At 44.8% G+C, this 13600-nt stretch overlaps 1 protein-coding gene across 10 annotated transcripts in view; it reads left to right on the plus strand.

Annotated features, from left to right (window-relative positions):
- The window catches only part of LOC117329254 (thymosin beta-like), a 68551-nt gene that overhangs the window by 38226 nt on the left and 16725 nt on the right, over positions 1 to 13600 (plus strand). For 2 of the 10 annotated variants that reach the window (XM_033887104.1, XM_033887102.1), the window contains exon 3: positions 12154 to 12267. The exons of the other annotated variants lie outside the window; for them this stretch is intronic. In XM_033887104.1, the coding sequence (XP_033742995.1) occupies positions 12154 to 12267 (114 nt within the window). The remainder of the gene's footprint in view (positions 1 to 12153; positions 12268 to 13600) is intronic. 10 annotated transcript variants of the gene reach the window in all.

Consider the following 13600-nt stretch of genomic DNA (forward strand, 5'->3'; position numbering starts at 1 on the left):
ATATATATACTGACACTGTAAATATACTGACATTGTAAATATACTGTCACTGTATATATACTGACACTGTAAATATACTGAGACTGTAAATATACTGACATTGTATATATAACTGTCACTGTAAATATACTGACACTGCAAATATACTGACATTGTAAATATACTGACATTGTATATATACTGACACTGTAAATATACTGACACTGTATATATACTGTCACTGTAAATATACTGACACTGTAAATATACTGACATTGTAAATATACTGACATTGTATATATACTGTCACTGTTAATATACTGTCACTGTAAATATACTGACATTGTATATATATACTGTCACTGTAAATATACTGACACTGTATATATACTGACATTGTAAATATACTGTCACTGTGAATATACTGACATTGTATATATACTGTCACTGTAAATATACTGTCACTAAATATACTGACATTGTATATATACTGACACTGTATATTTATACTGACATTGTATATATACTGTCACTGTAAATATACTGACATTGTATATATACTGACATTGTAAATATACTGACACTGTATATATACTGTCACTGTAAATATACTGACACTGTAAATATACTGACACTGTAAATATACTGACACTGTATATATATACTGTCACTGTAACTAGACCTACACTGTTATTATAGTGATGCTGTAAAATTACTGAGGATATATAGATGTACTGGAGTTTACCAGATATTATCAGATATCATTGATAATGTAATTACCTAATGCTTGTACAGACTGATTGCCTTAATTATAGTAAAGCTCTAATTAGCTATATATAATTGATATTAAAACATAACCCCATGAAATCATGTTACCATATATATACCATAAATATATATAAACATGATTTCCTGATTAAACTTTCATTTAGTTAATACTCATACACGAAAAGTTCTGAACATAACAATTTACGGTTAATGTTTTTTCAGACTTTGGAACTGGTTCAATTCAAGACCATCTTTTTTTGTAGTGATTAATGACAAGAGATTTGATTATTAATTGTACAACATTATTTAAAAACAATTATTGATAATTCCTGATAATAAAATATGAATTAAACTAGGAAAAAATAAAGCTAGAAACAGTAGAATATAATGTGACAGTTATTATAAGTATTTTTTTATAAATGCTGATAAAATTAAAAGCGTGATGTTATATAATTTACTTTTACTTATGGTTGAGTGCAGCGAGACATGTACATCAGAACTGCCCACACATTCAAGTGATTACACATGATATTTGTAAATTACAAACGGGAAAGTTATACACAGCTCAAGGACAGTGGTTGCCATGGTAACAACACCAGTATATTTATTCCTGAGTGTTGATTCTGAACTATTTTGTCAGCTAAAAGGCAGACATAAAACCTTTAAGTAAATAAATATATAAATACAGAACCAATATCCCCAGCTACAAATTGTCTGTTGTAGTATGTACATGTCTACAGGGCTAGCCAGACCTGTATGTTACATGTCTACAGGGCTGGCCAGACCTGTATGTTACATGTCTACAGGGCTAGCCAGACCTGTATGTTACATGTCTACAGGGCTGGCCAGACCTGTAGGGTACATGTCTACAGGGCTAGCCAGACCTGTATGTTACATGTCTACAGGGCTGGCCAGACCTGTATGTTACATGTCTACAGGGCTAGCCAGACCTGTAGGGTACATGTCTACAGGGCTAGCCAGACCTGTATGTTACATGTCTACAGGGCTAGCCAGACCTGTATGTTACATGTCTACAGGACTAGCCAGACCTGTATGTTACATGTCTACAGGGCTAGCCAGACCTGTAGTGTACATGTCTACAGGGTTAGCCAGACCTGTAGGGTACATGTCTACAGGGCTAGCCAGACCTGTAGGGTACATGTCTACAGGGCTAGCCAGACCTGTATGTTACATGTCTACAGGGCTAGCCAGACCTGTATGTTACATGTCTACAGGGCTAGCCAGGCCTGTAGGGTACATGTCTACAGGGCTAGCCAGACCTGTAGGGTACATGTCTACAGGGCTAGCCAGGCCTGTAGGGTACATGTCTACAGGGCTAGCCAGACCTGTATGTTACATGTCTACAGGGCTAGCCAGACCTGGAGGGTACATGTCTACAGGGCTGGCCAGACCTGTAGGGTACATGTCTACAGGGCTAGCCAGACCTGTATGTTATATGTCTACAGGGCTGGCCAGACCTGTATGTTACATGTCTACAGGACTAGCCAGACCTGTATGTTACATGTCTACAGGGCTGGCCAGACCTGTAGGGTACATGTCTACAGGGTTAGCCAGACCTGTATGTTACATGTCTACAGGGCTAACCAGACCTGTAGGGTACATGTCTACAGGGCTAGCCAGACCTGTATGTTACATGTCTACAGGGCTAGCCAGACCTGTATGTTACATGTCTACAGGGCTGGCCAGACCTGTATGTTACATGTCTACAGGGCTAGCCAGACCTGTATGTTACATGTCTACAGGGCTGGCCCGACCTATAGGGTACATGTCTACAGGGCTAGCCAGACCTGTATGTTACATGTCTACAGGACTAGCCAGACCTGTAGGGTACATGTCTACAGGGCTAGCCAGACCTGTAGGGTACATGTCTACAGGGCTAGCCAGACCTGTATGTTACATGTCTACAGGACTAGCCAGACCTGTAGGGTACATGTCTACAGGGCTAGCCAGACCTGTATGTTACATGTCTACAGGGCTAGCCAGACCTGTATGTTACATGTCTACAGGGTTAGCCAGACCTGTATGGTACATGTCTACAGGGCTAGCCAGACCTGGAGGGTACATATCTACAGGGCTAGCCAGACCTGTAGGGTACATGTCTACAGGGCTAGCCAGACCTGTATGTTACATGTCTACAGGGCTAGCCAGACCTGTATGTTACATGTCTACAGGGCTGGCCAGACCTGTAGGGTACATGTCTACAGGGCTAGCCTGACCTGTAGGGTACATGTCTACAGGGCTAGCCAGACCTGTATGTTACATGTCTACAGGGCTAGCCAGACCTGTATGTTACATGTCTACAGGGCTAGCCAGACCTGTATGTTACATGTCTACAGGGCTGGCCAGACCTGTAGGGTACATGTCTACAGGGCTAGCCAGACCTGTATGTTACATGTCTACAGGGCTAGCCAGACCTGTATGTTACAATGTCTACAGGGCTAGCCAGACCTGTAGGGTACATGTCTACAGGGCTAGCCAGACCTGTATGTTACATGTCTACAGGGCTAGCCAGACCTGTATGTTACATGTCTACAGGGCTAGCCAGACCTGTATGTTACATGTCTACAGGGCTAGCCAGACCTGTAGGGTACATGTCTACAGGGCTAGCCAGACCTGTATGGTACATGTCTACAGGGCTAGCCAGACCTGTATGTTACATGTCTACAGGGTTAGCCAGACCTGTATGTTACATGTCTACAGGGTTAGCCAGACCTGTATGTTACATGTCTACAGGGCTAGCCAGACCTGTATGTTACATGTCTACAGGGCTGGCCAGACCTGTATGTTACATGTCTACAGGGCTAGCCAGACCTGTATGTTACATGTCTACAGGGCTGGCCAGACCTGTATGTTACATGTCTACAGGGCTAGCCAGACCTGTATGTTACATGTCTACAGGGCTGGCCCGACCTATAGGGTACATGTCTACAGGGCTAGCCAGACCTGTATGTTACATGTCTACAGGGCTAGCCAGACCTGTAGGGTACATGTCTACAGGGCTAGCCAGACCTGTAGGGTACATGTCTACAGGGCTAGCCAGACCTGTATGTTACATGTCTACAGGACTAGCCAGACCTGTAGGGTACATGTCTACAGGGCTAGCCAGACCTGTATGTTACATGTCTACAGGGCTAGCCAGACCTGTATGTTACATGTCTACAGGGTTAGCCAGACCTGTATGGTACATGTCTACAGGGCTAGCCAGACCTGGAGGGTACATGTCTACAGGGCTAGCCAGACCTGTAGGGTACATGTCTACAGGGCTAGCCAGACCTGTATGTTACATGTCTACAGGGCTAGCCAGACCTGTATGTTACATGTCTACAGGGCTGGCCAGACCTGTAGGGTACATGTCTACAGGGCTAGCCTGACCTGTAGGGTACATGTCTACAGGGCTAGCCAGACCTGTATGTTACATGTCTACAGGGCTAGCCAGACCTGTATGTTACATGTCTACAGGGCTAGCCAGACCTGTATGTTACATGTCTACAGGGCTGGCCAGACCTGTAGGGTACATGTCTACAGGGCTAGCCAGACCTGTATGTTACATGTCTACAGGGCTAGCCAGGCCTGTATGTTACATGTCTACAGGGCTAGCCAGACCTGTATGTTACATGTCTACAGGGCTAGCCAGACCTGTATGTTACATGTCTACAGGGCTGGCCAGACCTGTAGGGTACATGTCTACAGGGCTAGCCAGACCTGTATGTTACAATGTCTACAGGGCTAGCCAGACCTGTAGGGTACATGTCTACAGGGCTAGCCAGACCTGTATGTTACATGTCTACAGGGCTAGCCAGACCTGTATGTTACATGTCTACAGGGCTAGCCAGACCTGTATGTTACATGTCTACAGGGCTAGCCAGACCTGTAGGGTACATGTCTACAGGGCTAGCCAGACCTGTATGGTACATGTCTACAGGGCTAGCCAGACCTGTATGTTACATGTCTACAGGGTTAGCCAGACCTGTATGTTACATGTCTACAGGGTTAGCCAGACCTGTATGTTACATGTCTACAGGGCTAGCCAGACCTGTATGTTACATGTCTACAGGGCTGGCCAGACCTGTATGTTACATGTCTACAGGGCTAGCCTGACCTGTATGTTACATGTCTACAGGGCTGGCCAGACCTGTATGTTACATGTCTACAGGGCTGGCCAGACCTGTATGTTACATGTCTACAGGGCTAGCCAGACCTGTATGTTACATGTCTACAGGGCTGGCCAGACCTGTATGTTACATGTCTACAGGGCTAGCCTGACCTGTATGTTACATGTCTACAGGGCTAGCCAGACCTGTAGGGTACATGTCTACAGGTCTAGCCAGACCTGTAGGGTACATGTCTACAGGGCTAGCCAGACCTGTATGTTACATGTCTACAGGGCTAGCCAGACCTGTATGTTACATGTCTACAGGGCTAGCCAGACCTGTAGGGTACATGTCTACAGGGCTAGCCAGACCTGTAGGGTACATGTCTACAGGGCTGGCCAGACCTGTAGGGTACATGTCTACAGGGCTAGCCAGACCTGTAGGGTACATGTCTACAGGGCTGGCCAGACCTGTATGTTACATGTCTACAGGGCTAGCCTGACCTGTATGTTACATGTCTACAGGGCTGGCCAGACCTGTAGGGTACATGTCTACAGGGCTAGCCAGGCCTGTAGGGTACATGTCTACAGGGCTAGCCAGACCTGTAGGGTACATGTCTACAGGGCTAGCCAGACCTGTATGTTACATGTCTACAGGGCTGGCCAGACCTGTAGGGTACATGTCTACAGGGCTGGCCAGACCTGTAGGGTACATGTCTACAGGGCTAGCCAGACCTGTATGTTACATGTCTACAGGGCTGGCCAGACCTGTAGGGTACATGTCTACAGGGCTGGCCAAACCTGTAGGGTACATGTCTACAGGGCTGGCCAGACCTGTATGTTACATGTCTACAGGGCTGGCCAGACCTGTATGTTACATGTCTACAGGGCTGGCCAGACCTGTATGTTACATGTCTACAGGGCTAGCCAGACCTGTAGGGTACATGTCTACAGGGCTAGCCAGACCTGTATGTTACATGTCTACAGGGCTAGCCAGACCTGTATGTTACATGTCTACAGGACTAGCCAGACCTGTATGTTACATGTCTACAGGGCTAGCCAGACCTGTATGTTACATGTCTACAGGGCTGGCCAGACCTGTATGTTACATGTCTACAGGGCTAGCCTGACCTGTATGTTACATGTCTACAGGGCTAGCCAGACCTGTAGGGTACATGTCTACAGGTCTAGCCAGACCTGTAGGGTACATGTCTACAGGGCTAGCCAGACCTGTATGTTACATGTCTACAGGGCTAGCCAGACCTGTATGTTACATGTCTACAGGGCTAGCCAGACCTGTAGGGTACATGTCTACAGGGCTAGCCAGACCTGTAGGGTACATGTCTACAGGGCTGGCCAGACCTGTAGGGTACATGTCTACAGGGCTAGCCAGACCTGTAGGGTACATGTCTACAGGGCTGGCCAGACCTGTATGTTACATGTCTACAGGGCTAGCCTGACCTGTATGTTACATGTCTACAGGGCTGGCCAGACCTGTAGGGTACATGTCTACAGGGCTAGCCAGGCCTGTAGGGTACATGTCTACAGGGCTAGCCAGACCTGTAGGGTACATGTCTACAGGGCTAGCCAGACCTGTATGTTACATGTCTACAGGGCTGGCCAGACCTGTAGGGTACATGTCTACAGGGCTGGCCAGACCTGTAGGGTACATGTCTACAGGGCTAGCCAGACCTGTATGTTGCATGTCTACAGGGCTGGCCAGACCTGTAGGGTACATGTCTACAGGGCTGGCCAAACCTGTAGGGTACATGTCTACAGGGCTGGCCAGACCTGTATGTTACATGTCTACAGGGCTGGCCAGACCTGTATGTTACATGTCTACAGGGCTGGCCAGACCTGTATGTTACATGTCTACAGGGCTAGCCAGACCTGTAGGGTACATGTCTACAGGGCTAGCCAGACCTGTATGTTACATGTCTACAGGGCTAGCCAGACCTGTATGTTACATGTCTACAGGACTAGCCAGACCTGTATGTTACATGTCTACAGGGCTAGCCAGACCTGTATGTTACATGTCTACAGGACTAGCCAGACCTGTATGTTACATGTCTACAGGGCTAGCCAGACCTGTAGTGTACATGTCTACAGGGTTAGCCAGACCTGTAGGGTACATGTCTACAGGGCTAGCCAGACCTGTAGGGTACATGTCTACAGGGCTAGCCAGACCTGTATGTTACATGTCTACAGGGCTAGCCAGACCTGTATGTTACATGTCTACAGGGCTAGCCAGGCCTGTAGGGTACATGTCTACAGGGCTAGCCAGACCTGTAGGGTACATGTCTACAGGGCTAGCCAGGCCTGTAGGGTACATGTCTACAGGGCTAGCCAGACCTGTATGTTACATGTCTACAGGGCTAGCCAGACCTGGAGGGTACATGTCTACAGGGCTGGCCAGACCTGTAGGGTACATGTCTACAGGGCTAGCCAGACCTGTATGTTATATGTCTACAGGGCTGGCCAGACCTGTATGTTACATGTCTACAGGACTAGCCAGACCTGTATGTTACATGTCTACAGGGCTGGCCAGACCTGTAGGGTACATGTCTACAGGGTTAGCCAGACCTGTATGTTACATGTCTACAGGGCTAACCAGACCTGTAGGGTACATGTCTACAGGGCTGGCCAGACCTGTATGTTACATGTCTACAGGGCTAGCCAGACCTGTATGTTACATGTCTACAGGGCTGGCCAGACCTGTATGTTACATGTCTACAGGGCTAGCCAGACCTGTATGTTACATGTCTACATGTCTACAGGGCTAGCCAGACCTGTATGTTACATGTCTACAGGGCTAGCCAGACCTGTATGTTACATGTCTACAGGGCTAGCCAGACCTGTATGTTACATGTCTACAGGGCTAGCCAGACCTGTATGTTACATATCTACAGGGCTGGCCAGACCTGTATGTTACATGTCTACAGGGCTAGCCAGACCTGTATGTTACATGTCTACAGGGCTGGCCCGACCTATAGGGTACATGTCTACAGGGCTAGCCAGACCTGTATGTTACATGTCTACAGGACTAGCCAGACCTGTAGGGTACATGTCTACAGGGCTAGCCAGACCTGTAGGGTACATGTCTACAGGGCTAGCCAGACCTGTATGTTACATGTCTACAGGACTAGCCAGACCTGTAGGGTACATGTCTACAGGGCTAGCCAGACCTGTATGTTACATGTCTACAGGGCTAGCCAGACCTGTATGTTACATGTCTACAGGGTTAGCCAGACCTGTATGGTACATATCTACAGGGCTAGCCAGACCTGGAGGGTACATGTCTACAGGGCTAGCCAGACCTGTAGGTTACAATGTGCTACAGGAGCTAGCTATCAGAACCTGTAGGTGGTTAACAGGTCTACAGGGCTAGCCAGACCTGGAGGGTACATGTCTACAGGGCTAGGCCAGACCTATAAGGGTAACATTGTCTACAGGCTTAGCCATGACCTGTAGGGTAAACAGTTCTATAGGGCTAGCCAGAACCTGTATGTTACATGTCTATAGGGCTACCAGACCTGTAATGGTACATGTCTACGGGCCTAAAGCCAGACCTGTAGGGTATACATGTCTACAGGGCTAGGCCAGACATGTAGGGTAAACATGTCTACAGTGGCTAGGCCAGACCTGTATGTTACATGTCCTACAGGGCTAGGCCAAGACCTGTAGGTTACATGTCCTACAGGGCTGCCAGACCTGTAGGGTACATGTCTACAGGGCTGGCCAGACCTGTATGTTACATGTCTACAGGGCTGCCAGACCTGTAGGGTACATGTCTACAGGCTGGCCAGCCTGTATGTTACATGTCTTACAGGGCTGGCCAGACCTGTAGGGTACATGTCTACAGGCTAGCCAGACCTGTATGTTACATGTCTACAGGGCTAGCCAGACCTGTATGTTACATGTCTACAGGGCTAGCCAGACCTGTATGTTACATGTCTACAGGGCTGGCCAGACCTGTATGTTACATGTCTACAGGGCTAGCCTGACCTGTATGTTACATGTCTACAGGGCTGGCCAGACCTGTATGTTACATGTCTACAGGGCTGGCCAGACCTGTATGTTACATGTCTACAGGGCTAGCCAGACCTGTATGTTACATGTCTACAGGGCTGGCCAGACCTGTATGTACATGTCTACAGGGCTAGCCTGACCTGTATGTTACATGTCTACAGGGCTAGCCAGACCTGTAGGGTACATGTCTACAGGTCTAGCCAGACCTGTAGGGTACATGTCTACAGGGCTAGCCAGACCTGTATGTTACATGTCTACAGGGCTAGCCAGACCTGTATGTTACATGTCTACAGGGCTAGCCAGACCTGTAGGGTACATGTCTACAGGGCTAGCCAGACCTGTAGGGTACATGTCTACAGGGCTGGCCAGACCTGTAGGGTACATGTCTACAGGGCTAGCCAGACCTGTAGGGTACATGTCTACAGGGCTGGCCAGACCTGTATGTTACATGTCTACAGGGCTGGCCAGACCTGTAGGGTACATGTCTACAGGGCTAGCCAGGCCTGTAGGGTACATGTCTACAGGGCTAGCCAGACCTGTAGGGTACATGTCTACAGGGCTAGCCAGACCTGTATGTTACATGTCTACAGGGCTGGCCAGACCTGTAGGGTACATGTCTACAGGGCTGGCCAGACCTGTAGGGTACATGTCTACAGGGCTAGCCAGACCTGTATGTTACATGTCTACAGGGCTGGCCAGACCTGTAGGGTACATGTCTACAGGGCTGGCCAGACCTGTAGGGTACATGTCTACAGGGCTGGCCAGACCTGTATGTTACATGTCTACAGGGCTGGCCAGACCTGTATGTTACATGTCTACAGGGCTGGCCAGACCTGTATGTTACATGTCTACAGGGCTGGCCAGACCTGTCGGGTACATGTCTACAGGGCTAGCCAGGCCTGTAGGGTACATGTCTACAGGGCTAGCCAGACCTGTAGGGTACATGTCTACAGGGCTAGCCAGACCTGTATGTTACATGTCTACAGGGCTGGCCAGACCTGTAGGGTACATGTCTACAGGGCTGGCCAGACCTGTAGGGTACATGTCTACAGGGCTGGCCAGACCTGTATGTTACATGTCTACAGGGCTGGCCAGACCTGTAGGGTACATGTCTACAGGGCTAGCCAGACCTGTATGTTACATGTCTACAGGGCTGGCCAGACCTGTAGGGTACATGTCTACAGGGCCGGCCAGACCTGTATGTTACATGTCTACAAGGCTAGCCAGACCTGTATGTTACATGTCTACAGGGCTGGCCAGACCTGTATGTTACATGTCTACAGGGCTAGCCAGACCTGTAGGGTACATGTCTACAGGGCTGGCCAGACCTGTAGGGTACATGTCTACAGGGCTAGCTAGACCTGGAGGGTACATGTCTACAGGGCTAGCCAGACCTGTATGTTACATGTCTACAGGGCTAGCCAGACCTGTATGTTACATGTCTACAGGGCTAGCCAGACCTGTATGTTACATGTCTACAGGGCTAGCCAGACCTGTATGTTACATGTCTACAGGGTTAGCCAGACCTGTAGGGTACATGTCTACAGGGCTGGCCAGACCTGTATGTTACATGTCTACAGGGCTGGCCAGACCTGTAGGGTACATGTCTACAGGGCTGGCCAGACCTGTAGGGTACATGTCTACAGGGCTAGCCAGACCTGTAGGGGAAATGTTTGTGGTTTATACAGGAAGTCAGACATTTTATCAGCTGTAAAAAAAGTTCTGACAGTGTTGTCCTAAGTGGAGTAATTCATCAAAAAAGCTGACAATTTCAAGTTCGGCTAGGTTTTACAGCTTAACTCTGTAGAGGACAATTTTGGCTAGGTTTTACAGCTTAACTCTGTAGAGGACAATTTTGGCTAGGTTTTACAGCTTAACTCTGTAGAGGACAATTTTGGCTAGGTTTTACAGCTTAACTCTGTAGAGGACAATTTTGGCTAGGTTTTACAGCTTAAAGGACAAGTTTCAGTATTATTGTTCACCGGTAATTGTTTGTGCCACAATACACAATCCTGCCTGTTTTGCAGACCAGCCAAAATTTGTTCATGAATATGTTGTGATTTACTGTAAAAAACACCCTTATATTAAAACTTGATTAAAATCTGAACAATGAAAAAAATGGTGCAAGTTCTCATAGTTCAAATGTCTAAGATGGGTGGTCTCCCTTTAGTAAAACAGTTGCCACATGTGTTTTCTTCGGGAACAAAAGCTGGGTTTCCATTGATAGTGGCCAATATTTAACTTTTTGGAAAATGTACAGCAATTTGGTTATCTTTTTAGCTTTTCCCTGAATTCCTGCTTGTAATTTTTAATTGTTAAGTGGTAGAGCAATAAAAAAAAATAGAATAATTTTGGCAATGTTAGCTGCATTAATAGTCTAACGAATATAGCTTTTCATACATATTATTTATGTAACACAATCAATTGAGGAAAGAATTAAATGTGAATAACAATAAATATTGAATATTCATTAAAGAAAAGTAAAACTGCATACCCATTATTTATAGTAGATTAAATTTATACCAGACAAAGAAGGCACTGGTAAGCTTACAGCCTAGCTCGTAAATGTAATTTAGATATGTAATTCAATTAGAAATGAATGTCAGAATGCTAAAACAATGCTATGCCCATTGTCTTACATACAGTCCACTTTTAATTTATATTTAATTCAATATTTGTACATGGTCATGTCGTTAATACCACAAATTTTTCATTAAAATGGAAGTTGATCCTCTGTAAATGGTACCAGTCCCCTGACTTACATCATAAGATATCATAGTTGAGGCCTGCAATATACCAACATTCTGTAAAAGCTAGTTCATAGTTCTGGCTAGCCCTGTAGACAGTTACGTTCAGGGTTTATGGTGTTGGGTTTATTTTACTGGAACCTCTTTTGTCCGATACCTGTTTGGTCTGGAAACTCCTCATTAATTAACCTACCCTGAATGTATAACATATACTCCCATCATTGTTTTGTTAACGTATCTTAATTGTATTTTAGAACTTTGGATTTTTGCACATTGTTTGAAGTTTTTTATTCCATCTTTTATCCCTCCAAATTGTTGCCTAATACATATGATGAACTTAATTCAGTCCTGAAAATTTTAATGATTTTAATATTGTTCTTGAAATTTAAGAACAAAGCACTGAGATACAGCTTTGCATGACTTTCCTCTCCCCATGCTGTGTTTGTATGCTAGCACTGCCTTAATCTGCGTTACCTGTTTAATGCGAGCTAATTACGTTGCATTGCATGACACTGTTAGATGTAGATATAGAGAAGTGCCACAAGGAGTTCCTGACAACTCTGCAGAGCTTCGACGCTGGTCAGCTCTCGCCTACAAAAACAAGGGAGAGAATCATACTACCCGACAGCTTGAGTGAGTCTGCCTGCCGTGTATATCGTATACCTACATAGAGGCTGTACCGTAAAAATACCAGAAATATCATTAATCTCCATACCCTACAATTATTTACATGGTTTATCTCCGAAAATCTTAATCACATCAAAATTATATTTTGTTCTTCGCTACATTATGTAAAGTTCTTTGTATACTTGGTTTTAAGAAAAATCTACCAGGTACACCTTGTGACCGATACATGAAGATCTGGAGAAATGGAACTTGATTACTTAGTGTAGTTGAGTAGAGAATCTAATTTTGATTTGAGTGAGAGAACATGAGTCATACTTTGTAGAGTTATCTCCTCCTAATCGTAAAGTATCTCTTGTTTATTTCCTGTACATAGTTCAGTTAGGACCTAACCTTAAGATATCTAAGGTCAGTTTCAATGAAACAATTATGACTTCAATTTGTTGATAATCAAATTTGATACTATGACCACTTACTTCTTAAGTTCTTTGTGTATTATCATCTAAGTTCTTAACAAAGATATTGAATAATATCTCGCTGGTTAGAAAGAGATTTACCCTTAATTAAAACTGAAGTACGCAGATTAACGAAGAGTGTTTTTCTTGATGAAAACAAATAAGAATAGTTGCACATTAACTCTTGACGGCATGCCTTTATCATGACTCATAAGAACATACTCAATGATAAACATATTTACCCTATAGTAAGTCCGAGTAAAATCATACATATTACCATGATATTGGCACCCTGGATTTATTATAGGGTCAATATGGAGGCTGTGAATTCTATCTTCTGATTGGTGGAGGGTCTCTGAACATACATTTTCTAAAACAGTATTTTCGGTGATATCAATATATGTCATTACTATATATAAGCTTGAATTGGATATCTGTAAATGTATATTTTATGATACGTAAATTTCGCTGCTTTTGGTAATATTGGTACTGTTAATGATAATAAGCATGTATACATATAGCTTGAACTGCATGGTCATTGTATATGTTATACAGTGTTTGTATATGTACAGTGGAATACGATGATAAGACTAGAGAAAACATTTTTCTGATTGCTTTTATTCCACATTAGCCTTGTTATTTTGTTTCTGAAATTGAAAAAGTACTGTAAATTATAAAAATTACCCAGGTACATACATTTGGAAATATATATTTTCACATCGATTTGAGAGAATTTTCATCCATTAATATTTAGATGTAGCAGCTGCAGTTATTTATATGAATTAAGATATGAGTCATTTAATGTACACATATGGTTGTTAATATTTGCAACTATAGTATAGAGTCAGCAAAATCCTAACAAATCCACTGTATATATCTAACTGTAA

This window comes from Pecten maximus, chromosome 6 (genome assembly GCF_902652985.1).
Source record: "Pecten maximus chromosome 6, xPecMax1.1, whole genome shotgun sequence".
NCBI classification, from domain to species: Eukaryota; Metazoa; Mollusca; class Bivalvia; order Pectinida; family Pectinidae; genus Pecten; species Pecten maximus.